The 25,522-nt window shown below is 36.7% G+C and overlaps 3 protein-coding genes, 2 long non-coding RNA genes and 1 pseudogene across 13 annotated transcripts; 2 read left to right on the forward strand and 4 right to left on the reverse strand.

The window, feature by feature from the left end:
• Positions 1-337: 337 nt before the first annotated feature.
• LOC110669608 (F-box protein At5g07670) lies at positions 338-3,318 on the forward strand. Of its 3 annotated transcripts, XM_021831327.2 has the most exons (3): positions 339-1,938; positions 2,657-2,763; positions 3,043-3,318. In XM_021831327.2, the coding sequence occupies exons 1-3, from the start codon at positions 734-736 to the stop codon at positions 3,111-3,113; spliced, it is 1,383 nt and encodes a 460-aa protein (XP_021687019.1). In that variant the 5' UTR covers positions 339-733; the 3' UTR covers positions 3,114-3,318. The 3 variants fall into 3 exon arrangements, with proteins under 3 accessions (XP_021687020.1, XP_021687019.1, XP_021687018.1); XM_021831328.2 differs by lacking the exon at positions 2,657-2,763 and having other exon boundaries at positions 338-1,938; XM_021831326.2 differs by having other exon boundaries at positions 342-1,938; positions 2,657-3,318.
• A 432-nt stretch (positions 3,319-3,750) lies between these two features.
• LOC110669609 (uncharacterized) lies at positions 3,751-10,019 on the forward strand. Of its 7 annotated transcripts, none has more exons than XR_002497728.2 (16): positions 3,751-4,147; positions 4,241-4,324; positions 4,674-4,747; positions 4,901-4,934; positions 5,134-5,192; positions 5,394-5,508; positions 5,614-5,651; positions 6,082-6,179; positions 6,308-6,363; positions 7,038-7,323; positions 7,456-7,571; positions 7,744-7,800; positions 8,074-8,139; positions 8,902-8,976; positions 9,514-9,640; positions 9,753-10,019. XR_002497728.2 is itself a non-coding variant. In XM_021831330.2 (16 exons), the coding sequence occupies exons 1-15, from the start codon at positions 3,989-3,991 to the stop codon at positions 9,574-9,576; spliced, it is 1,380 nt and encodes a 459-aa protein (XP_021687022.2). In that variant the 5' UTR covers positions 3,751-3,988; the 3' UTR covers positions 9,577-9,609; positions 9,753-10,019. The 7 variants fall into 7 exon arrangements, 2 of the variants coding, with proteins under 2 accessions (XP_021687022.2, XP_021687021.2); XR_002497730.2 differs by having other exon boundaries at positions 9,769-10,019; XR_002497727.2 differs by having other exon boundaries at positions 9,514-9,636.
• A 14-nt stretch (positions 10,020-10,033) lies between these two features.
• LOC110669611 (NADPH-dependent aldo-keto reductase, chloroplastic) lies at positions 10,034-13,413 on the reverse strand. The gene is made up of 5 exons (XM_021831331.2): positions 13,231-13,413; positions 12,602-12,777; positions 11,732-11,975; positions 10,868-11,047; positions 10,034-10,733 (listed from the first exon to the last, which is right to left on the reverse strand). Exons 1-5 carry the CDS (start codon positions 13,348-13,350, stop codon positions 10,506-10,508), a joined length of 948 nt encoding a protein of 315 aa, XP_021687023.1. The 5' UTR covers positions 13,351-13,413; the 3' UTR covers positions 10,034-10,505.
• Positions 13,414-16,718: 3,305 nt separating this feature from the next.
• Positions 16,719-18,393, reverse strand: LOC110669599 (uncharacterized). The gene is made up of 2 exons (XR_002497724.2): positions 17,136-18,393; positions 16,719-17,031 (listed from the first exon to the last, which is right to left on the reverse strand). It is a non-coding gene; the product is annotated as an uncharacterized LOC110669599 (long non-coding RNA).
• Positions 18,394-22,115: 3,722 nt separating this feature from the next.
• Positions 22,116-24,906, reverse strand: LOC110636031 (pentatricopeptide repeat-containing protein At5g64320, mitochondrial-like; annotated as a pseudogene).
• Positions 24,907-25,003: 97 nt separating this feature from the next.
• LOC131171965 (uncharacterized) lies at positions 25,004-25,522 on the reverse strand. The gene is made up of 2 exons (XR_009142657.1): positions 25,408-25,522; positions 25,004-25,292 (listed from the first exon to the last, which is right to left on the reverse strand). It is a non-coding gene; the product is annotated as an uncharacterized LOC131171965 (long non-coding RNA).

Below are 25,522 nucleotides of genomic sequence, written 5' to 3' on the forward strand. Positions count from 1 at the left end.
CTAATACAATATAATGCAAATCTCATTTCTATTTATTTCTTGTCTGCAAATGACAACTTAATTTTCCTAAAACGGTTTATGCAACTTTCAAGAGACTATTTCCATTCGAAGTAACTCTAATGGTTGCTTCCTTGTCCTTAAAATAATAATAATAATAATAATAATAATAAATTACAATGCTTTTCCATCCCATAAATTTCCAAATCCAGACCTATTTTTCCTACGGTGTCTGCGGGTGAATTTTGGAAACCAGTGGGTCAATCGGCACGGGTCATAGCAAACGGTAGAGTCTCAAATTTCAAATTTTCAGATAAGAACAAAAAGCGCCATTCTTTAAAAAAAAAAAAAAAAAAATCCACCACCAGTTGCACCCATTCATATTCTGTAACCAGAAAGTCCAGAGAGAGAGAGAGAGAGACCCAGAGAAATATAAGAGGTAATACAGTAACAAAATTTGCAGAGGGAGGGAGAGTATCTAGTGTCTGGCTTGGATGTGGAAAATCTAGAGCTCAAAGAAAACCAAGAGGAAACATCCAACTTAGTTTCTTCAGACAGAAATGCGATTCCTGTTAGTAGTCACAGCAGGTAGAGAGAGGGATTTAGGCATTTAGCTGAGAAAATACTGTAGAGAGAGAAAAACAAAGGATGGATATCTGCTCTGTCCACTGGAAGCAGAGCTAAAACAGAGCAGCAGCAGCAGCAGCAGCGCCACCACTGTCTCCTCAAGATCACAATGTCATTTTCAGCAGAGGAACCAACTACAGACACTAACCAACCATTGAAGAAGAGGTCACCAAGCTGGTCAGACCTCTGGCTCAAGAATACCAAACCCTTAAAACATGTCATCTTTGCTATGCAACTCCAGTCTCTCTCTAGCCCCACTCCAAACAAAGAATCCAAAACCAAAACCCAAACCCTAATCCCCAAATTCTCCAAAATCGACCGTACACTTCTCTTAAGCGACGAGCTTCTACTTAAAATCCTCTCCAAACTAACCGATTCGCACAGAAACCATAACTTCCTCGTTTGCAAGCGGTGGCTTAATCTCCAAGGCCGCCTTGTACGGTCCTTGAAGGTGTTAGATTGGGAGTTTATTGAGTCTGGTCGCTTAATTGCAAGATTCCCAAATCTGACCAATGTGGATTTGATTAACGGTTGTATTGTTACGCCTCATAATTCTAGCATTTGGTTAAACCACAGGTTTCTTTCTATGAATATCAATTTTGAGATATCTGGGTTTGTTCCAAATTGGCGTATTTGTGAGGAAAATTTGTTGCCTGTTGAGGTAGTTGATAGAGGGCTTCAAGCATTGGCCAGTGCTTGTCCTAATTTGCGCAAGCTCATAGTGATTGGTGCTAGTGAGTTAGGTTTGTTGAGTGTAGCTGAGGAGTGTCTAACTTTGCAAGAACTGGAGTTGCACAAGTGCAATGATAACGTCTTGCGTGGGATTGCAGCATGCGACAACTTGCAGATATTGAAACTTGTAGGAAATGTGGATGGCCTTTATAGATCTCTGGTTTCGGATATTGGGTTGACAATTTTGGCGCAAGGGTGCAAGAGGTTAGTGAAGCTTGAGCTTAGTGGATGTGAGGGTAGCTTTGATGGCATTAAAGCAATTGGGCAGTGTTGCCAAATGCTTGAGGAATTTACACTTTGTGATCATAGGATGGATGATGGGTGGTTGGCTGCACTTTCATATTGTGAGAATTTGAAAACTTTGAGGTTTCTGTCATGCATGAAGATTGATCCTAATCCAGGGCCAGATGAGTATTTGGTTTCGTGTCCAGCCCTTGAAAAGCTGCATTTGCAGAAATGTCAGTTCAGAGACAAAAAGAGTGTTAGAGCTTTGTTTAAGGTGTGTGAAGCTGTTAGGGAAATTGTTGTTAAGGACTGCTGGGGATTGGACAATGATATGTTTAGCTCGGCAAGTATTTGCAGGTAATGGGCTTTTCTGCTTTCTTTGGTTACTTTTTTTGCTTGGTAATGTTCAAGTTATACTATTTCATATGAACTCTGTCATTGTCATACAAATGTTATGAATTTCTATAGTTAGTTACTGCATACTGCAATAATTTTCATAATTGATATGCTTAACTAAATGTGGTAAAGATGCTAGCGAATTAGCTTATTTTTTGCGTGGCTGGAATATAACTTTTGCCTGCTGTGTTTCGAGCTAGTTAATAGACATTGGCTTTAGATACCATGGGAGCCAGCTGTATGATAGATTCTACCACTTCACACGGTGCATATTACACCTATTAGACTGCTGTTACACTCGTAGGGTATTTTAATTACACTAGAGAAAAATTCAGTGGTTATTAATTCCATTGACCAAGATAATAAAAGTGTAGTATTCTTTGGTTCATCTAGACAAGAAAGGAAGCCTATAATTCTATTGGGAACATTTTTCTATAGCTGATCGACTGACATTTGACAATTTCTTTTTGACAAGTGGCTGACATGACATCTGACAAATTCTTACTTGGTATGAAATAATTTACACAGTAAAGTTCTTTAATTTGTACCATGCTTTAGTCAGTTGATGCCATCAATTTATAACAGGGAGTTAGAAAATAGAAATGATATCTAGGGTCCAAAACTTCAAATAGTTAAAATTTGCAATACTAGGAGATAACGGGTTGTCCTTTCTTTACAGGAGGGTAAAGTTACTATCTCTAGAAGGATGCTCCTTGCTAACAACACAGGGACTGGAGTCTATACTTCTTACCTCTAATGAACTTCAACATCTTAGAGTACAGTCCTGTAAGCACATAAAAGATTGTGAAGTCTCTGTTACACTTTCAACATTATTCTCTAGTCTTAAAGAGTTCAAATGGAGACCAGATACCAAATCTCTTCTTGTGTCTAGTCTTGTGGGGACTGGCATGGGAAAGAAAGGTGGTAAATTTTTCAAGAAGTCATAAGCCCTGAAGTTGCAGTCTGATGATTAGCATCTGCAATTTGACCATCCCTGGATGATCCAGGCTGCTGCTGAAAATACTGTACTTTCTTATAGGGATCATTTTATTGTTCATTTAACAGGCTGGCATGGATCCTACGGAGATTATTCTTCTTTCATCTTCATTTGCATGGAGGAGCAAGCTGATGGATAAAAGCTTGGGAAAGTTTAGGTCTTTCAGACCCTCTGCAGCCCCTTCAGTGCACATCAGGTGCCCTGTGTCCAATTCGATGGCAAATTGTTGAGGCGAAGAACATGCTTTTGACATGTTGTATCTGCCAGTCCTTCCTATATGTAATTAGACCAAGATAACAGATCAGATTATCGCAACTGTCAAAATAATACATATATATTTGATATACGGCTGGTTGTATCATCCTTCACCTTGTTGATTTTTAGCACGCTGAATGTTGCTATTTTTGCTGGGGAAACAATCAAAATTATTAGACGTTAGATGCAGCTGGTTTTGTTAAATAACTCGAAAACATTTGTTACTGCTGGTAATTTATGATCATGGACTGATCTAAATCCATTTGTTGGATCAAGAATGAAGGATTTCCCTTGAATAGTTTTGCTAAATTGAGATGAGGATAGGTTACTTTGCGGGAGGGAAAGGATTTTGCTGTTGCCACTATAAGCCACAGTGAACCAATTTGCCTGGATAATCAAATTATTCAATTAATACACATTATTTATATGGGTTTTTTTTTTAAAAATACTGTAGTAGAACTGAGCTCAATGAAGGAAGTCTTTGAATTGTTTAGATTAGCGATATATTATATCAGATAGTAAAAAAAAAAAAAAAAAAATTCTCCAAGGAAAATAAATAAATAAATCGAATGCAGAGGTGGAAAGTTTCGGGGGCTAAAATGGATTGCTACTAAAGGAGATGGAATTCGCGATGCGTAGTGTGTGTACTATTCCGTACCAAACACTCCACTACTAACTCTGCAACCAGAAAAAGAAACCGTATACTCTTTTCCAGTTATAATATTGCACCCAAAAAGTGAGGATAGATAAGTGAAGCCGATGGGCAAGGACAAGGAATTCGCAGCTTCCTCTTCAAACCCTATTACCCACTCTAACAATAACAGCGGCGAAGATGATTCCGATCCCACGAAGAATCCTTCTTTCCCCACCGTCAATTTCTCTTCTCGAAATGCTTCCTCCAAATACGACTTTGTCAAAGTTGCCCCCTTCTCTCTTTTTCTGCGATATTTGTTTTTTTCCCAGCAACCCATCAGAGTCTCGATTCTCAGTTGATTGTTGTTTATTTTACAGGTTAAGGTGTGGCTGGGCGATCACGCTGATCATTACTACGTTCTGTCTAGGTTCTTGCTCAGCAGAATGTTGACTGTCACTAAGGTCTCAATTACATTGCTTATTTTGTTTCTTAAATTTTTTATGATGATTGAATTGGCTGGAGCTCTTACTGTTGCTTGTTGTCCTTTTATATTTGCTGTCACTGTATTTAGTGTTGCCAATGTTACCAAATGATGATGGTCAAATGTTTCTTTCATCAAGAGCGACAATTTTTTTGCTAGTTGCAACTTTAGTTTACCCTGAGTCTTCATCTGAAATGTTCTCCTAGCGCAGCATTATATATGTGCATTTCTTTTATGTCATCATTTTAACTGTTCATTTGAAAAAAGTGAGTTTGAACAGGTAATCTGAATTGGGGTTTTGTTTATTTTTTTTGACTTGATGATTTCAGATCCCAAATCATGTAGCTATTAAAATAGCTCTTGAACTCAAGAAGCTGCTCATAGATAACAGTCTTCTAGATGTGTATGCTATTTCTTCTTTCCTTTATTTTTTTCCCCTAAATTTTTTAGAATAATTTAACAGTTATTGTCAGGTTATCTTTTTTTTTTTTTTTGGTCTTTGTTTATTGATTTAAAATTTTCAAGTAATGGTTAATTTCTCATATTACTTTTGCAGTTCTCAGTCTGATCTTGAAGCTAACCTATTTAAGGTATTTCCCTTTCATCTTCAATGTCGGAATCCCCAAATGGTTATAGAAAATAAAAAGGCACAATCTTCTATATGTTAGGAATGCATGCCATTTCATTTTCTTTTAATGGTTGTAGTGGGGTGATTGTGTCGAAACTAATTACTTTTGAGAAAAAAATGGATTTGCCTTATAAATCATTATTATAAGATTGTATATGCAGCTCATGGAGCGGCGGGGGTATGGGGAAGAGTACATCAATCGCTACAAGATGATGACAAGGTGAATAAACTTCTCTCTCTCTCTCTCTCTCTCTCTCTCTCTCTCTCAAACTTTTATTTTGTTTTGTATATTAATAACTGGCACATTCACCTGGATTGTGACATTGGTATTCTTTTGATGATTGGCTGCTCTGAGATAATTCATTTTTTGCTGATTGGATTGTTTTCTAAAGTAATCTATTTCCTCATCCTCTCCTTTTAGATTTCATCATCAAAGAGTGCCATTGGTAATTCTTGTTTGTGGAACTGCATGTGTTGGGAAGTCTACTATAGCTACCCAACTCGCACAAAGGCTGAATTTGCCTAATGTCTTGCAGGTTTTGCTTTCCACCTTGCCTTGAAGAACTTATTGTGTTTGGTGTGCTAATTCTTTTTGGGTTGCAGATTGATGCCTTCTGACATATATGTTTCTATTGTTACAGACAGATATGGTGTATGAATTGCTACGGACATCAACAGAGTATGAAAATGAGAACCATTTGATTGTATTTCTATTTCTGATCTTATGCAGTTTTCTCTCCAATACTAGAAGGTTTTTTTGCCTGGAGCATTTAGAATATAGGTTTATTGCTGAAAGATGCTCAGAATATTAAAATAGCGAGAGAAAAAAAATATATCAATGGGGAAGTTTTCATGTGTTAACTAGGATTCTGAGGATTGGAAAACTATTATCAAAGAAGTACTAATGGCCTCCTTACGGTGGCTGATGCTATATTATTTTCTTTAGTATTCTTTACTTGCCATACCTTTTATTTTGCTGCCTGCCCCAATATTGTCCCATATCAAGATGCATATTTCTATGGTTAAAATGATTATTCATTCTAGACAATGCTCAGCCTTTTGTTTTGATGGACCACATTAAAATTCTCATTTTCTTATATCTAATATAGTGCACCATTGGCATCTACTCCTGTATGGGCACGAGACTTCAGTTCCTCTGAGGAGCTAATTACTGAATTTTGTAGAGAATGTCGAATTGTTCGTAAAGGTTAGTTTGCTGGGTTTACTTTTGCAATTTGCTTTCCTATTTGCAGAGATTTTTTTTTCCTTTCAAATATTTGATATTCATGAAAGATATATTATTTCAGAGCTGTCAATATAATGTTTGTTACGTAGGTTTGGCTGGTGATTTGAAGAAAGCAATGAAAGATGGAAAGCCAATTATAATTGAGGTGTGAATAATATTTGTGTTAATGTAGTTTGTAGAATTATAGGTTATAGTCTGTACCTAACATCTTTCGACATTTTTTTGTGTATATCATCCAAATTATATTTACAGGAGAGAAAGAGAGAGAGAATACCTTCAAAATTCACAAGTGACTGTGATTTACTTTCTAAAATTCCCCCTTCTGAAATTTAGTATAATGCTGATGGGGTGCATGATTACACCTTCTGTATCTGGATTTCTGTGTATGTGCATCAGAGAAAGAGTATGTTAGGGGGATTATTATGTTGCAAAGGTCATGGAGATGCAAGAAGGGGATTTTTGTGTTGGGTTTTAGATCTATTGCAACTGTGTTACCAAATCAAAAGCTGAAAAAGCCTTTAGAAGGGACTTGTTAATCAAGCATAAACATTGGTATTGCGTAAAAAAGCAAGATTTTAATTTAGAAATGGAAAGGGTTTACCATATTGTGAACCAAGCCAAGATGAAGAAATTGAATGCTTCCCCTAAATGCAAACTGTGTCATTGCGTCTGCTTTTGGCATGATGTGGACATTAAAAATTTAAAACAGCATGTTGTCGATTATACTTCATTTATTTTATCTTATTCTTGGACTGAGGAGCATGATAATTCTTCTGCACTCTCTTGTCTAATCTCTGTTGTTTCTGAAAATAATGGCAGGGGATACATTTGGATCCAAGCATTTATTTAATGGATGAAGAAAATAAGTCACCGGCTAATGTGCCAGAAAAAACTAAGGAAGCAAACCCTGTATCTGTGATTGATAATGATCCTGCAAAACAGGTGGAAAATAATCCTGCAAGTGTTAGTGTAAGTCATACTGATAATAGCAACTCCATTTCTGGGAATGTGAGTTTGGAAGAGGGGATATCTGATGATCAGGTGAATAATGTCCCAGATTCACAGGAATCTGTTTCCACAGCAGGCTGTATTTCTGATAATAGAGGTAACTCTTGCCCTGGGTTTTGATGATAAGTCCATTGCTTTGTTCAGTCTCTTCCAAGTACAGGTGTCCATAACATCAATCTTGAATGAATGCATAAAGTGTAACTTTGAAACTTCTGTTTTGGTCATGCAGCTGAAATTGTTACAGATACTAGGAGAGAGAGAGATTCTTCTGTTAGGAAAGAAAAATTGGGTCCTAAACCAATAATTATACCCATAGTTCTGAAAATGGCTGAATTTGATCACAAGGTATGTCTACTCTCACTCAAGTCTAAATATCATGAGATCCTACCATGGATTTAATGCAAATGCGTAGTAGTAATTCCTTTGTTAGTATTATATTGTCTCTTAATTATTCATCTGTTCTCTGAATTTCCCATATTTAATTTCTCTTTTCTCATTCTTTTCCTCTCATGTGCAGGCATTACTTGAGGAGTGGATAGTGACTCGCACATTTAGTGATAAATGCCCAGTCCAGGTGTTGAAAACTGCAAAGATTTTATTGTGATTTATAAATGTCAAACTTGAGGATTAAGTTCACTAAGGTTTCATCGGTTCATATGGTTAGTGAAGAAGTAAATAGTCAAACAATAATCTTACCAAAAAAAAAAAAGTGAAACAGTAAAAGAAACACTGTTTTTCCCTGGAAGTACAAGAATTGAAAAAGGAAGGAATCAATATCATTTTTCATAAATGTCATTATTCATTACTTGATTTTGAGATCTATTATTTTATTTTGTTCTCCTTTCAGGATAAAGATAGGCTAATTACCAATCTGAAAATCATTCAGGACTACCTTTGCTCGTTTAAGTCACAGGTTTGCTCATTCAAGTTTGATTCTCTCACTAAACAGCATGAAGCCAAATTTACATCCTCCTTTAGCAAAATTCAGAATGATCAATTTGAAATATGAAATAGTTACTCATTTTGCTGAAATATTGTGTTCATAAAGAGGGACCTCAGTCAACAAGGAATCAGTTTAATCAGGCTTGTTTCTAAGGTGATTGTGTTGAATAGATTATAAGGGATGAGGTATATAATTTGTGAAAACACCTTATCAAAGTAGAATACTATTTTAACAATATCATTCTTGGATCCTAGAACACATTATAAAAGGGAAAAAAAAAAGGGGAGAAAAGAAAAGGTTACAAGAAGAAAGACAAGTTATGCTTTGATTTCTTGCACGTGAATGATGCTTTGGGTATCTGAGCTTTGATTTGTGTTGGTGAACATCTAAGATGGATGATATAAATTGAGGAGGCATCAATAGGGCTTGTGGATATGCTAAATGTGTATTTTTCGGACTTTTCCTGTTTGGCAGCGTACAAGTCCAATTCCAAAATTAGGTTGAAATTTGCTGTTATTTCTGAGGCCATTAAATTAAAAAAAAAAAATCTAACAAGTAAATTCTCAAAGAAATTACAGGATTGTGTCAACTTGTATAATTGTAGGAGTACTTGTATCATACCAGTCCATTGCATTTCAAATTGCCTCTTTTTTTAGTTGTTTGAAAGAAATAAAGGTATTTTTAACCTATTGTTTGATTTTCCTTCTTTTTTTTTTATTTTTTATGGAACAGGGTTTGACTGTTGCCAATATATCAGCAACAACATTCCCTCAAACGCTTGATTGGCTGCATGGATATCTTCTTCAGGTAGACTTTTTCTAATCAGTATCATCATATTATGAATTTTGCTGGACACTGACTATGTTGATCCCTTACAAAACTTGGACGCCTTGAAGTCCAATGGTTGGTTCCTAGTCATATTAGTTCTTTTGCGTTGACAAGCAGCATGCACTTAGAAGCTACTGCAGCAGAATGAGAGAGATTTCTTGTTTCTTGTCCCTTCTAATAGCTCTTTTCCTTTCATTCTTCTTTCTCATTTCTTTATTTCTCACTATGCTAATTTTTCTTTATTTCTTCTCTCTCCTATGTCATGTACTTAAGAGTTAAACTATTTTTGCCAAAAATATGGATGCCAATTTGGGAAGCATTTGTCACTGGGCAATGTATTCTTTATTTTTATTTTTAATGCTTCATCTACTAGAGCTAACTTATTAAAAATATTAGTTTCTGGGTTTCTTCTTATGAAGTGATGCCTCTTTATCATATCAGCAGTTGTAGATGTGGTTTCATCTTGAGCTTCTTATCCTGTTTTTCTAAATACTGTCATTTCCTTCCACTATCCAGTGCATTGAACAAGGCATTTCATCAGTGTCCAGTGAAATTGGTCGACAGCCAGCTGAAAATTAGATTAGATGCAGATGCTTGCTGGGGCACTGGCAGGTACAAACTGAACCTTCAGCCATTCATGTAGGTATAAAAAGCTTTGTAAAGTTAAATGTATCTAAATGAATTTTTAATAGTAGCCATTTCCTAGCCATTGGATGTGGAGTTCTACCATTGCTTATCAGACTAACCAATCACAGCTTCTTGCAATGGCAGAACCTGCATTTATCCATAATTCACTTGCCCCATCTGATGGACCAAATTTTGGGCTTTGGAGAAGTGCCTAGCAGATCATTTATCGTATCAAGGCATTATATTACTGATGATCATGCGGGTAGATAAGAGGGTTCAGGAAGGAATGATTTTCAGTTTGCTTCGCTGCTGATGTATACTTTATATTCACCATGCATTTGTAAACATTATAAAGGCAGGCTGATTTCGACAATAAAATGTCAGCAATTTTGAAATGGTTTTTGCCCTTTCTACTTCTAGTGTTTACAGAGAAATTGCGCATACTTTGCAAGTGTATGTGTGGTGCTGGCATGCTATCTTGTTTTAGCTGTGTTCTTTCCCTTTTTTTTTTCCCCCCTTTCAATTTTACTGGGAAATATCTAACTTTTTTCTGGATTAAACTTCTGCATGGTATGTGGGAAATACTTTTTTTGGTTGAGCAATACAAAAGATACCTTTATAGACAGAATAATCGAATACACTCTTTAGCATACATGTTTTCTTTCAAATAAGGGAGGGGCAAGGGTGCACGAATGTTCCACTTGGTGGTATTATGTAACTCTGTACTACCCTAGAACAGCTACCTTGCCTGATTTGCCGTTCTGACATGATAAGAGATGAGAAGGGGCAACAGGAAGGTGAAAAGATACAGACGGATCCTTGGTAGCTGATACATTGACAACGGGAAATAGCCAACCAGGTACTAGAACATTGTAGGTCCATTAAATTTCATCGTCCCAAAGATCTTCAATCGTCTTGTATGGACTTGTTGTCTCGTTAACGTAAACCTCACCTCTCATGATCTTCCTCTCCTCCAATTTGTCAATGTCAACGAGATCTTGATCGTCCAATTTGATATCCAATGCCTCCATGTTTTCCTTCAACCTGTTCTGATTGAAGCTCTTCACAATCACGCTAGCCTCTTTAGATAATCCCCACTTCAAAGCAACCTATGAAATTTCGTTAAAGTCAGGCTTTAACATTGCCTATAGTTAAAGATTGAAAGCCTAATTGACTAGTTACATGGGTTTGCTCTTTGAATTTGGTGGATGATACAAGTAAATATAAATGCGATCATGTTTACCTGAGCTGGAGTTGCTTGGTGTTTGAGAGCAATGGATTTTATGATTGGGCTTTCAACCACAGCAGTCGTTCCCCATGAATTCCCAGGCCCACCAAGTGGTGAATAAGCGCTTACATGGATTTTGTGATCTGCACAGACCCCTCGAAGCTTGGCTTGCCGCCACATTGGATGCATTTCCACCTGCACCAATCACCATACAATTCAGGGTTCAATATGTAATCACCAGTTACCAATGCCCTTCATACATAATTTAAGCATTTTTTTTTTCCCATTTTTGAGTTCAGGGAGAGATCTTTTATGCTTTTCACTACACAAATATGAATTGTTTTTCTCAATCTCATACATTGAATTTGTACATTCTTTAAGGAAATTATAATTAGAAATTCACGACCAAGTAAAACTCTCCTGGAAGATATTTCTGTTTCTGTTCTACGTGGAGTGTAAACAATAACGGGAGGCTTGATCTGGGGCTTTCTGTTGACTTTCCTTTCTTGCAATTTTTATTTTATTTTAATTATTTTCTATTGTCATTAATTTGTTCACGACATTTGACTTCTTTTGCTTCGACGGGAACCCGAAAATGACACGTATATTTGACTTTTAATGATGCCTAATATTAAACACTACTTAATACAAAATTGGGTCGCCACTCCAACCTAAAATGCTTTTTTTTTTTTTGCCCAAAGTAGTGATTTAAATCCATTTCAACATTGGGTTTATTAGCATTGTTTGTATCGAATTTTTATTTTTTAAAAAAATTAAAATAATTTTTTATATAGAAACTGAGAATTATATATGTATAAATTCACATGTCAATATGTCATATGAGGACTAGTTCTATGTTTAATTGTAATAGTAGAGTACCTGATTGACAGCTGGAGGTACAGAAGCAAAATCCAATAACCGTACGATCTTTGTGCTGGAGAAATTGCTGACTCCAATGCACCTACACAATCCCAAATCCAAGCATCTCTCCATTCCAGCCCATGTGGACTCGAGGTCTAACTTCTCAAAGTCATCTTCGCAGGGCACAGGATAACAAACCCAAGGCTTCAGCTTCACTGGCCAGTGCACCAGATACATATCCAGATACTCCATCCCCAAGTTCCTATAACACACAAAAACAAAACACGTCTCAACTCAATCTTTCTACTACCCAAGAAGATCTTATTGGAATATTTTCAAGATCCTCCTACTTTCCCTAGGTCACTACTTATTGGGAGAAATATATACGTATATGATATTAATTTTTATTATATAAAATATTACTTTTGTAGACACATTCTTGTTTATATATGAAATATTATCTTATGAGATTTATTTTATTAATATAATTAGATTTAATCGTACACATCTTCATCAAAGTTTGTGTGGAGAATTTTCATTTTAGCATCTTGAGTAGGTTAGAGGTACAAAATGGGAGATCTGATCAAACCAAATATAAAGTAATCATGGTTTTAAAACCAAAAGATACCACACCCACATGCACCTAAAGCCACAGCAATCATATGAAAAAGATTTGGTTATATTCTCAATAATACTTTTTTTTTTAAATAATGGAAATTGGGAACCTTTCCGTAAGTACTAGAGTGTACTTGACAAGTAAAGAGTTGAGAACATGATGTATCCAAAAACTTATGTCAAGGGGGGCTTTAAGCTGATGCTTTCATCCAATAACCAATAAAAGAGAAAAATAACAAAGCATAAACATATATATAATACATAAATGCTTACTTAAGAGTTTGTTTGAGAGCTGAAACTGGATCATGGTGATCGGACCCCCATAGTTTAGATGTAACAAAAATGTCCTCTCTGTTCACTGTTTGATCAAGAATTGCCTCTGTTAAAGCGTTCCCTAAGGCTGCCTCTGAACCATATACCTTTGCAGTGTCGAAGTGCCTGTAACCCATCTGAAAGCCACAAAATTAACCACGTTCATATTTTCATGCAGAAAAAACAGCAGAGATATAGTACGCGCAGGCAACTTTTACGTTTGGGTCAAGACCTATGAACTCCAAGATGTGTAATGTCTAACAAAACCAATTGGTATTAATTGCATGAAAATGCTAGCTAGTTATCAAAAACCATATATGTTGGTTCAAGCAAGGGAGGGCAAAGGGAAGTCCCTTCGCCAGCTACCGGTATATATGCAACTGCACTATACTTTAATAGGTCTTGAAGTAGGTTTAGATGGCAAGGCAGAAATTCATATAATGTAACTCAAGGTTGTTGCTAGTCTAGCTCTGCAATACCCTTGAAAGGTTATTTTAATCAAATAACCCTAGCCCAGATCCCATAAAACGAAAAAATACGTAGCATATATATAGACAAATTAAAGGACAAAGCATGTACAAAAAATATACCTTGAGTGCCATATGGGTGGCAAGTTCTGTTGTCTCCCTATCATTTTGGAAGGTAAAAGTGCCTAGTCCAAGTAATGGCATGGTAATCCCACAATTCAGGCGAACCTGGTGGCTCCTCATTATATCACTCTGTCTCTCTTTTCTCTATAGATTACAGAACCCACAATTTGATGAGCATGGCTCTGTATCTCCCTCCTCTATATATATATAGATATATATATATATATACAGAGCTCAAGTCAACTTCCTTTAACGGTTTTCTGAAGACATTACTATAATATTAATTGAGGGAGTTTAATATAAGAAGTGTGTTGAAGGCTAAATATGATTGTTGAAAGATGAGGTACACGTATCAGAGAAAGGGATCCTCCATGTCTCTTGGGATTTTATCAACTGGGCCGGTCCATATATTATCTCAAGGCAGGACAGAGAGAGGCGCCTTTAAACCTTCGCAAAAGGGCATTTGGATTTCTGTTACGCGTTGCCATTTTTTTTTTATCAGATTTCTAATTAATAGTTAATAATGACTCCTTCATCTTCATGCTTAGCTGCTCATGTATTTGTTGACTTTCGAATTTAAAATTTTGACATGCTGAGAAGTCAAGCCATTTTTATAAGAGATTGTTCTTTAAAAGAATAATAAAGTCAAAATTACTTGTATGTCATTACTCAATTTTATGATGTGTCTGTGGGTTGACTTCCTCAAATTGGTCAAATGGGTAGGCATCAAATACCTGCCTTTTCTTGCTACTGATGCATGAATTTTATTAGAGGATTTGGTCGGCAATTTTTTTTTTTTGCCGGCTAAAAAAAAAAAAACCTGGACCAGTGAGATAAGCAATTTATATGGAAAAGCCAATAGTCAAGAGATGGCATTCAATTTCAAGCAATAAGTTGAACGTTGGTTTAACATATACAAGTTTTAGTGATTCATTACTAATTAATGCCTTTTGCTGGAAATTATTCATGCTACATTGAACATATATAATAACAAAAATGATTATAATTAAAATGTTCTAAACAAATTAATTAACATTCTTGTTAATTAAAATCTGTTTAAACATAGAAAAATAAGAAATAGTTAAATAAATAGGATTTTTCAATTGAAACTAAAGCAAACAAGAAAAATCCCAGTAATCTTACAGGATTCTATTATTTAAGTACAACCCCACTGTTGATGTAGGAATCTGAAAAATCCTGGCATGTGAATTTGGGATCGTCTCATGTTCTAATAATCTTAGGCATATCCCACCTCCTCTATATTTTCCTTTGATGATTTCTATTTTGCTTTTATGATGGTCCACTTAGAATCTTGATTTTATTTTTTGTCTTTCACTGGCCTCTTCTCTTTTCCTCTTCAGTCCTTGTTTTTTTTTACGAGACAAGTCATGCTTTGTGTAATATTATTTTACGGGCAAGATCTTTATCATGATATTCAAGCATTGGGTCGACACTTGCTCATATCTATCTGAGCTATGTCAGTATCAAGCAGCAATGCTTGGGATTTGGATCTCACTTCCTGGTGATCATTTGTAGGTTGCAAATCCTTTTGGCATCTACAACAACGTCAAGTTTTAGATTCGCATTTCACTTAATCTAATTAATTTATTTTCAAAACAGGCGCTCTAAAACATACACCTCTATGGTAGCAACTTATTAAGTAATGAGCATCATCCATTTTTATAAATCTGGTTAAATTTATGATAACTAATTTTAATTCAAAATGTTGAGAAAAACATTTTCTTAAATGCGTATGTTAATTAAAATGTATTAAAATTAATTTAAAATTCAATTTAATATATTTTAATCTTAAACAACTGAACTGTAACATTGAAAACAATATTTTTCTAACAAGCAAATTTTCACTACCATAAGATCCACTGACAACCAAAAATATTCGCAATGCGACCAAAAACCAATGAAGAAAGAGAAAGGAGAAACGAAAACATTATGCACTTGAAAGTGGCTAGAATCAATTGAAACAGTAATCATAATGCATAGCAGTAAAGCTGTTCCCATAAATCACAGAAATCAGACTATGAAAAGCTTTGAGCGTTTTGTCAGATATTCCACCAGAAATAATAGACTCAACCAACTACAGGTTTGGGGCTTCCACATGACTCGACAGTGATTCACCAAGTTTCAATCTCCAAAAACTGAGCACACTGCATGTAGAGAATAAACACAGCACCAAAATGATACATGCCCCAAAAAAGAATGGTAGTGTCATTTGCTTCGACGAGCACAATGAAGCTTATCAAAAAACCCCATGAGTGAGGCCTGTTAGCTAACTATAAGGCATTCAAATAGAACCCTAGTTAATACTTAATAGTTATCTGCTCTGGATGGTTTCCTATAAAAGCATAACAGGAACGGTTACTCACAGAAAGCTACCAACTCCCACCAAATATGACAGTAATCTATTGATTAAAAATTTGTCGAAGCCAGCTAAAGACATGATTGTATAGCAGCGTAGAATTGATCCTCTTCACACCTCCCCTAAAAATAAATTGAAAAGAAGAAAGACAAATGAAGAAAGAATACTCGAAAATGACTTCCAGCATACAAGCCGACAAGTCACAGAATAAACAATTCCACATTTCAAATAGGTAATAGGAAGATGTTGGAACCTTTTTGAAATCTAATTCTCTTAATGCAACACTAAAAACAGATACCGGCTTCCAGATATACACTATTACCTGTATTCCTACATACAGCACAAGAGAGTTGATCAATGGTACATTGTAACAGGCAGCAGCCCCCACTGCATCAATTCTGTGGCAGCACTAATAACTAGACCTGGCCATGGGTTGGTTTCAGGCCAGAACTGTTGGTTCAGCCAGCTTGATGGTTCAGACTGGTTCCAATTCAAAATTATTTTGGTTCAAAGAGTTTTCGATCCGGTTCACGGTTCGGCCTAGTTCTAATGTGAAAAATTAAAGGGATTCAACATAATTTAAAAAAAAAAAAATTGTGAATAGGCTAGTTCCAACTCAGGTTCAAGAAGCAGTTCTGAGCCGGTTCATGAACCAGAACCGTTGACCTGGTCCAGTTCACGGTTCGAATTGCCTGTGGCTAGGTCTACTAATTTACTACATAAACACTGACAAAAATGAAGTTCCCCTGTGCCTTGTCTGTGGAATAAACAAAAATATCAGTAATACAATGAAGAAAATAAAGAAATAATGAAAAAATAAAGAAAGGATGAGGAAAGAGTCAACAAAAATAACCAGCAGCAAAAGAAAACAAAAGGACAACTGAATGGAAGAATATTTAGGAGTATGAATGAGTCAAACTACGCAAACTCAGCTAGCATAATATTCAAATTCACTTAGTTGAGTTTAAAATCGAATAGCAGTCAAGCAAAATTCAAGTATGATAATGCTCGACTTAAGTAGTTTGCGAGCCTAATCTAGTATTTAAAATATACTTTATATTATACAATATTTAGATGATAATTTGAGTTTGAGTTCAAACTTGAACCTTAATTCAAGATCAATAAACAAATAACCTAAATCATTAATAGTAATCAAGCTAAGTTTGAGTATTTTGGGTATTCCATTGAATTGACTACAAGTACTAAAAAATAGGATGAGATCAAACTCAAGTTATCTAATCAACTCGAGTTAAGAGTAGTACATTGTATTGATTTGACTTGGCTCACTTGCGTGAATATTGAACCAACGGTAATCCATTTTCCAGAGAGGCCCTTTTGATATACACATTCATTTAATCCACAAACAAGGATTAACTTCAGATATGTTCAACTTCATCCGCATAGCTTTTAGAGTGGCACCCCTTCTGTAATGTACATGGTGAAGTAATGGAAAATGTATATGCAAAATTATCAAATGAACATTAATGGAAAATTGAACAAAAAAAAATGTAAATCTCTAACTAATTACCATTAAGTATGAACATGTAGATGGATCAGGCAGCTCATATAGTGTGAAAATGCAATGAAAAATATTTTGCATCTGGATTCAGCTGGAAGGGATCACTTCACAATGCTTAACATATTTCATCTTCCAAGATCAGAAGCTTCTTTCCAGTGACTCAAAACAGAGAATAGGATAACTCTTCTTGCCAATATCTTCTAAACAATTGCTGAACGAAATATACCATGTCACATCATTAGATACAAAGTCATTCTTGACACCTTGATGGAGGAGTAAACAGGCAAAATCAAACATTCCCTCTCTGCAATGCCAACAAATCACCAGGTTATAAGTAATAGCATCAGATTGTATTCCTGCAACCTGCAAATTTGTCAAAGAGACTGATAGCCTCCCAAATTCCTTCCATCTTGCATAAACCACTAATCAGGCTGTTGTAGCTGACAATGTCAGGTGCCAAACCTCGATGAATCACATCCCTTAGAAGCTTGTTATGGAAAGTCAATCATTATATTATTTCTGTGTATATTTTGTATTCTGTATTCCTATTTAGGATTTCTTATTTAGGATTTCTTCCTAATTAGTATAACACAATTATAGGAATCAATTGTATATAAATACCCATGTACAGATTAATTGAAATCAATGAGAATCATCTCTTTCTACATGGTATCAGAGCAGGCCATCTAGGGTGACTATTTGTTCTCACCACCCTGCTCAGGAGAGACCTTGGCCGCCGACCGGCCGTTTCGACTCCGATTCAACATTGCCAGCGTCGCCTCAATCCCCTCATTCCACCACTGTGTGCTGTTGCCTGATCCAGTACACCATTAAAGGACTTCTGAGGTTTGGCTCTCAGATCCTATTTCGGTATTTACTTGATTTGTGATTTTGGATTATTTTGTTGCTGTCAGCACTTTGGATTAGCGTTTCGGTTAGTTTTCTTTGTCTCAACAAATGGCAGACAATAAGAATGTTATTTCTGATGTGATTCCGATGATGACTAAGATCACAGAACACAAACTTAATGGTTCGAATTACCTGGAGTGGAGTAAGACTGTTAGGGTCTATTTGCGTAGCATTGATAAGGATGATCACCTTACTAAAGATCCACCTACTGATGATACACAACAAACTTGGCTAAGGGAGGATGCTCGGTTGTTTTTGCAGCTTCGGAACTCGATTCACAGTGAGGTAATTAGTTTAATTAATCACTGTGAATTTGTTAAGGAATTGATGGATTACTTAGATTTTATGTATTACGGTAAAGGAATATCTCGTATTTATGATGTTTGTAAGGCATTCTACGTCTTTGAGAAGAGAATAATTCTCTCACGGCTTATTTTATGGATTTTAAGCGGGTATATGAGGAACTTAATGTATTGTTGCCTTTTAGTTACGATGTGAAAGTTCAAGAGCCCAACGGAGCAACTGGTATTATGAGTTTTCTTGCGAGCCTTCCTTGAGTATGAGGCGCTAAATCTCGATTCTTTCGATTACGAGATTTCCTCTTTGCATGAAACATTCACACGGGTCCTTCGTGCAGAGAGTACCCAATCTTCCACACTGCCCGGTAGTGCTCTTATTAGCGTAATCCAAATGGACAACGAGGTAATAGAAGAGGAAGTAGAGGAGGAATTACAGGCAATAGAAATGTCAGCGTAATGGAGGCTAGTTCTAATCAGGACTCAAGAGGAGTCATTTGTTATTATTGTCATGAGCACAGCCATACAAAATATAATTGTCGCAACCGGAGAAAAATCAGCGATCACATATGGCAAATATGGCGTGAGAGGATTCTCTGATATCTTCCTCTGAGAAAAGCTGTTTTGGTATCTGCAGAGGATTTTGCACGATTTCCAGTATCGGGCATCTCTAAAGCCTACCGGTTCCTATCATCTGCGATCATTGAGTCGAGTAAATCCACTACATGCCTTGTGTCTTCTTCATCCAAATGGGTTATTGATTACGGTGCAGCAGATCACATGACAGGTAATTCTAGTCTTCTATCTGCTTTTCAGTCTAATCCCACTTCCTCTACTGTTACTTTAGCTGATGGTTCTACTTCTTGTGTCATGGGTTCTGGAACTGCGAATCCGACTTCGTCAATTTCTTTGTCATCTGTTTTGTGTCTACCAAATTTCTCTTTTAATCTACTTTCTGTTAGTAAACTTACTCGTACCTTAAATTGTTCTATTTCATTTTTTTTCTGATAAGTTTTTGTTTGAGGATCTTACGACGAAGCAGTTATTGGTAGAGGGCGTGAGTCGGTGGTCTCTACATTCGGAAAATCATGTACGCGATCGCTTGTTTGCTCGATCTGTAACACCTCTTGAAGCTCATTGTAGATTGGGTCATCTTTCTTTGTCTACCATGAAGAAGTTGTGTCCTCAGTTTCAGTCTTTATCAGTACTAGAATGTGAGTCGTGTCAGTTTGCAAAACATCATCGTTTGCCTTCTGTGTCTAGAGTCAATAAACGGGCTTCATCCCCTTTTGAGTTAGTTCATTCTGATGTTTGGGGTCCTTGTTATATTACTTCTAAAAGCTGGATTTCTTTTTTTTGTTACTTTTGTTGTTGTTTTCTGTCGTGTTTCTTGGTTATATTTAATGAAGAATCGTTCTGAGTTGTTTTCTATCTTTTGTGCCTTTTGTAATGAAATCAAAACTCAATTTAATATTTCTGTGCGCATATTAAGAAGTGACAATGCTAAAGAATATTTTTCAGCACAATTTCAGTCTTACATGACACAAAATGGCATTCTTCATCAGTCTTCCTGTGTGGATACCCCATCCCAAAATGGCGTGGCGAAAGAAAAATCGGCATCTTCTTGAGGTAACTCGTGCTCTTCTTTTTGGATGAAAGTTCCTAAACACTTTTGGGCGGATGCGGTTTCTACGGCATGTTTTTATCAATCGTATGCCGTCTTACATCCTTAATGGGGATATTCCTTATCTTGCTTTGTTCCTACAAAATATTTGTTTCTGTTGAACCCGTATTTTTGTTGTACTTGTTTTGTACGTGATGTTCGTCAGTAGGTTACTAAATTGGATCCAAAGTCTCTCAAATGTGTCTTCCTTGGGTACTCCAGTTCAAAAAGTACATTGTTTCTCTCCTACTCTTAATCGTTATCTTGTTTCTGCAGATGTCACATTTTTGAGTCCACTCCATTTTTTCTCAATCATCTGTGTATGAGAGTCGGGGAGGAGGATGATATCTTAATATATCTTGTCAACCAATGTCTAGTCCTCTCTCACACTGTTTCTTCTGTCTCTAGACCTACTCGGCCTCCCGTTGTTCATGTTTATTCAGAGATTGGAGATTCCTGACTCAGATCCTCCACCAGCTACTTCGTTGGGAGATCCTGTACCTCATACTGATCATGATTCTGATCTAGATTTACCCATTGCTCTTCGTAAAGGTAAACGTTCATGTACTTACCCTATCTCTTCTATTGTTTCTTATAATCAATTGTCTTCTTGTTCTCGGTGTTTTGTTACTTCTTTAGACTCTGTTCCTATCCCTAATACTGTTGGTGAGGCCTTTGTCTCATCTGGCTGGTGTCTTTGCTATGAAAGAGGAAATGGAGGCTTTAGATGCTAATGGTACATGGGAACTGTTGCCTTTGCCCACTGGTAAGAAAGCTATTGGTTGCAAATGGGTATTTACAGTAAAGGTAAATCCTGATGGTTCTGTGGCTAGGTTAAAAGCACGCCTTGTAGCAAAAGGATATGCTCAGACATATGGGGTTGATTACTCTGACACATGGGGTTGATTACTCTGACACTTTTTCTCCTGTAGCTAAACTTACTTCTGTTCATTTGTTTATCTCTTTAGCAGCTACATATGATTGGCCCCTGCACCAATTGGATATCAACAATGCTTTCCTTCATGGTGATCTTCAGGAAGAGGTGTATATGGAGCAACCACCTGGGTTTGTTGCTCAGGGGGAGTTGGGTAAAGTTTGTAGGCTTCGGAAGTCTCTTTATGGCTTGAAACAAAGTCCTAGGGCCTGGTTTGGGAGATTCAGTGAAGCAGTACAGGAATTTGGTATGCAAAAGAGTAAGTGTGATCACTCAGTATTTTATAAGCAATCTGAGGCTGGTCTAATTCTCCTGGTAGTCTATGTGGATGACATTATCATCACTGGGAGTGACTCTGCAGGTATTTCATCTCTTAAAACCTTCCTCCAAACCCAGTTTCAGACCAAAGACTTGGGATTATTAAAGTATTTTTTGGGTATTGAAGTTATGAGAAGTAAGAAGGGTATTTTCTTGTCTCAAAGAAAATATGTCATCGATCTATTGACAGAGACAGGAAAATTAGGTGCTAAGCCTTGTAGTGCACCAATGACTCCAAATTTACAAATGTTAGCAGGGGATAGTGAGTTGTTTGAAGATCCAGAGAGATACAGGAGATTGGTAGGAAAATTGAACTACCTTACTGTCACTCGTCCTGACATTGCTTATGCCGTTAGTGTGGTAAGTCAGTTTATGTCTTCCCCAACTGTTGCTCATTGGGAAGCCTTGGGACAAATCTTGTGCTATTTGAAGGGAGCTCGGGAAGAGGTTTGTTATATGGTTCTCTTGGGCATTTGAATGTTGAATGTTTTTGAGATTCCGAATTGGCTTGATATAAGGTTGAGAGGATGTCAATTTCTGGATATTGCGTTTTTGTTGGATGTAATTTGGTGTCTTGGAAAAGCTAGAAGCAGAGTGTAGTTTCTCGATCTAGTCTTTGAATCGAATCTGAGCCATGGCACACTCAGTATGTGAGGTAATGTGGATATTTCAATTACTAGATGAGACAGGTTTTAAGACCCCCCAGCCTGCGAAATTGTGGTGTGATAATCAAGCTGCTCTCCATATTGCTTCTAATCCGGTATTTCATGAGCGGACCAAACATATTGAGATTGATTGTCACTTTGTTCGTGAAAAGATTCAACAACAGATCATCTCAACAGGACATATCAAAGCGGAGAGCATTAGGAGATATTTTCACAAAAGCTCTGAATGGAGCTAGGATTGACTACATTTGTAACAAGTTGGGCATGATTAACATCTATGCTCCAACTTGAGGGGGAGTGTTATGGAAAGTCAATCATTATATTATTTCTGTGTATATTTTGTATTCTGTATTCCTATTTAGGATTTCTTATTTAGGATTTCTTCCTAATTAGTATAACACAATTATAGGAATCAATTGTATATAAATACCCATGTACAGATTAATTGAAATCAATGAGAATCATCTCTTTCTACAAAGCTCAAGCACAATATGTACTTTGCCAACTATGCACTCTTTGATCAATATATTGCATGAAATATTACAGGGAATCAAATACTTCCTCAACATTTCTTCGAACAATCCTAATCCTTTATCAATGGGCCTAGCATTGCAGAATGATTTTATTAGGCCATTTTAAGTGATTTCATCAAGAGGGCATCCTCTAAATAACATATCATTTACAAGCTTGGGTGCTTCTTGCATTGCACCTCTCCCTAAAAGAGCATGAATCAATGTGTTGCAAGTTACAGTGTTGGCAATAATACCCTCTAATAACATATCACGGTACAGTCCAAATCCTAAGGTTTCCTCCATCTTATCAACCATGCACAAACCAAATATTAGACTACTAAATGCAACACTAGGGCAGTTACCGGCTACCAGTATCTCCAACACAACATTATAAGATATATGTTGGTTCACACGAACAAACACCCTTCGTATCCAACAACAACCTAGTAGCTTGACTGGGCAAACTAGCTCTCCCATAAGATTTCATAATACATGTGAGTGGACTCTCTAAAAACAATCCCTTCCTCTTTCATTTGCAACAACAGCCCATCCATAACTTTAAACTCTTTGGCTTCCCCATGCTTATTGATTAACACATAGTACACCCTAAAAGTGTGTCAGTAACGCTTCTGAACACCTGCCCATTGGAATATTTCCATTGATGTGGATACATCAAGTGGCAAATCAAGCAGTTTACAGAGCCGAAATGGGGTGATTTGATTAAAAGATTTTTGAAGCTTTTTGATGTCAAATTATCTGAGTAATCGTTCCCATTCAGTTTCATGTATTGATTCATCATCTTTCGAGTTAACAATACCATAACTCCTTAGAAATCCAGACGGAGTAAGGATGAAATAAGGGTTTTCAGGCAAAAAATGCAGGGTTTTGCCCACATGAGCTGTGAGCTTCACTCCTTTTAGCATTAGTGTTCATGAAGAACTCGGACATCTCCCAAAAACAGAACAACAGGAGTTCAATTCAATCCAAATTATAATTTTCATATTAGTAAACGTTTATCCACCTGAAAAAGAAAGCACCAGAGTTTGACTACATATATTAGTTTCAAATACTTAAAGAGATTAAATGGGAAATCTACAGTTCTCAAGGAAACATAGAACAGAACGCTCTAGGATGTGCATGAAAAAATGTACGCCAAAATGGGAAATATGCAAAACATATAGCATATACAATTCAAGCCACATTCTAGCTCCAATTTTTGTTCCTCAAACACTAACCAAACAGCAAGCAACTGTATTAGTGGCAAAAGGCCATCATTTTTCCCCCCTCAAACAGCAAGCAACTCATCAAGTTGAAGAACGAAGACACATTTACCGTTTATGATCAACAAATAAAAATCACTGCAACTCATCAAGTGGTACCTTAAAACACCAGAGCTTCGATTGTCCGACCGCCAGATTTGAGAACGCTTAAGAGAACCGAATCAAAAGACAAAAATAGGAAGTGGGTCGTCAATGTTGTTTGGCTCGTCTAAGCTACGGAAGATTAAGCGAGCCGAATCAAATTCAAAACAAAAAGTGGAAGCTTAAAAGGGAAAGCAGGGAAGGGGAAGGATAATTGAAAAACATAATGTCCTACCATCGAAGTCGCCGGAGCTTGTGGGAGCAGAATCAAAAGCTCAAAACAAAAGGATTGAATGGGAAAGCAGGGAAGGGAAAGAAAATTGGGAATGGGAACCAAAATCGAGATTGTCAGTCGTACATTGATTTTTGTTTTTAATTTAATATTGAAACGACGGAGTTTGGTGAATCCCCGTTTGTTTGGCAATGGCGTCAATTGATTGAATGAATGGTTGAATAATAATTTATTATTGGTCGAATAAATGCTAATTATTTAGCAAAAGGTTAAAATTGAATTTCTTTATGGAATCCCCAATGATTGCAGGCAGTGGAGAGGTCTTCACTTGACATGTTTCGCTGGCAAGGCAAATACTATTCTCCGGAAGAGGTTACCAGGTTCGCAAACCAGTTCTTGCAGGAAAGACAAGCGTCGAGGGATGGGTGGGGCAGCTCAGAATCCGGGTGCTGGGAACAGCCTTGAAGTCATAAGCTGGTCCAAACCTCCTGAAGAGTTCTCGAAGTGTAACGTGGACGCAGCTCTGAATGTGGGTTATGGGGATATGCTGAGGGACTCTCTCAGTGTAGTGGCTGCAGGTCTGTCGGGTGTCACGGTCCCTCCTGCTAACAGTGTATCTAGGAAAGCTGAAGCTAAAGGTTCGATGGAGGCGTTGAGGTGGTTGGTTCAGAGGAGTTATCAGAAGGTGCTTGTTAAAATTGATTCACAAGAATTGTTCTATGCAGCTCAATCATCTGGTGTAGATCTTTCTGAATGGGGGACTCTTGTTGCAGACTGCAGATCTTTACTTTCAAGGGGGAAGGATTTTTCTCTTCATTGGGTTAGGAGGCAAGCTAATATGGTGGCTCGTAATTTAGCCAGAGCTGCTAGCTTATATGCTTCTCATTTCTGAGTTGAACCTTTTTTTTTAATCGGGATAAATTGTATTTGCAAATCACCCTTTTTGTGAGTAATTTTTTAACGAAAAATAAATAATAATAATAATCATAAATAATAAAATTGTCCATTTTCGTATTTATTGTAATGAAGCTACAATTACAAGTTCAAACAAGGCTAATATCATCAAAACTTCGCGAGCAGCTAGAAGATTATCGATAGTGGATGACCTCCAGTTGACAAAACCATGCAGAGATTTAATACTATTATCGAAGCAAATGATCTCCATTAATTGTTCATTTTTAATTAATGATTTAAGCATTAGAAGAAGCTAATTAATGAACAGCAGCAGGAGGCGTAGCCCTATAGTTGCCTTCCCAAGGAGCATCATTCGCCACAGCTACAACAAGAAGAAAAAAAAAAACTAGTACGAGTGTGAATTTAAAAGAAAAACTGCAGAAGCTGAAAGCTATAATTATGAGCTAATTGAGCGGCTAATAGAGGCAGGGACGTACCAGTCGCATTAGGCTTGGAAGAGTCTAGCAGGTCCCTTAATCCCATTGCAGAGGCCAAGAAGAGCATGAAAATCAAGAGAACGACCTCCCAGAGAAATAAAATTTTCCTCATAGC

Source organism: Hevea brasiliensis, chromosome 13, assembly GCF_030052815.1.
Source record: "Hevea brasiliensis isolate MT/VB/25A 57/8 chromosome 13, ASM3005281v1, whole genome shotgun sequence".
NCBI lineage: Eukaryota > Viridiplantae > Streptophyta > Magnoliopsida > Malpighiales > Euphorbiaceae > Hevea > Hevea brasiliensis.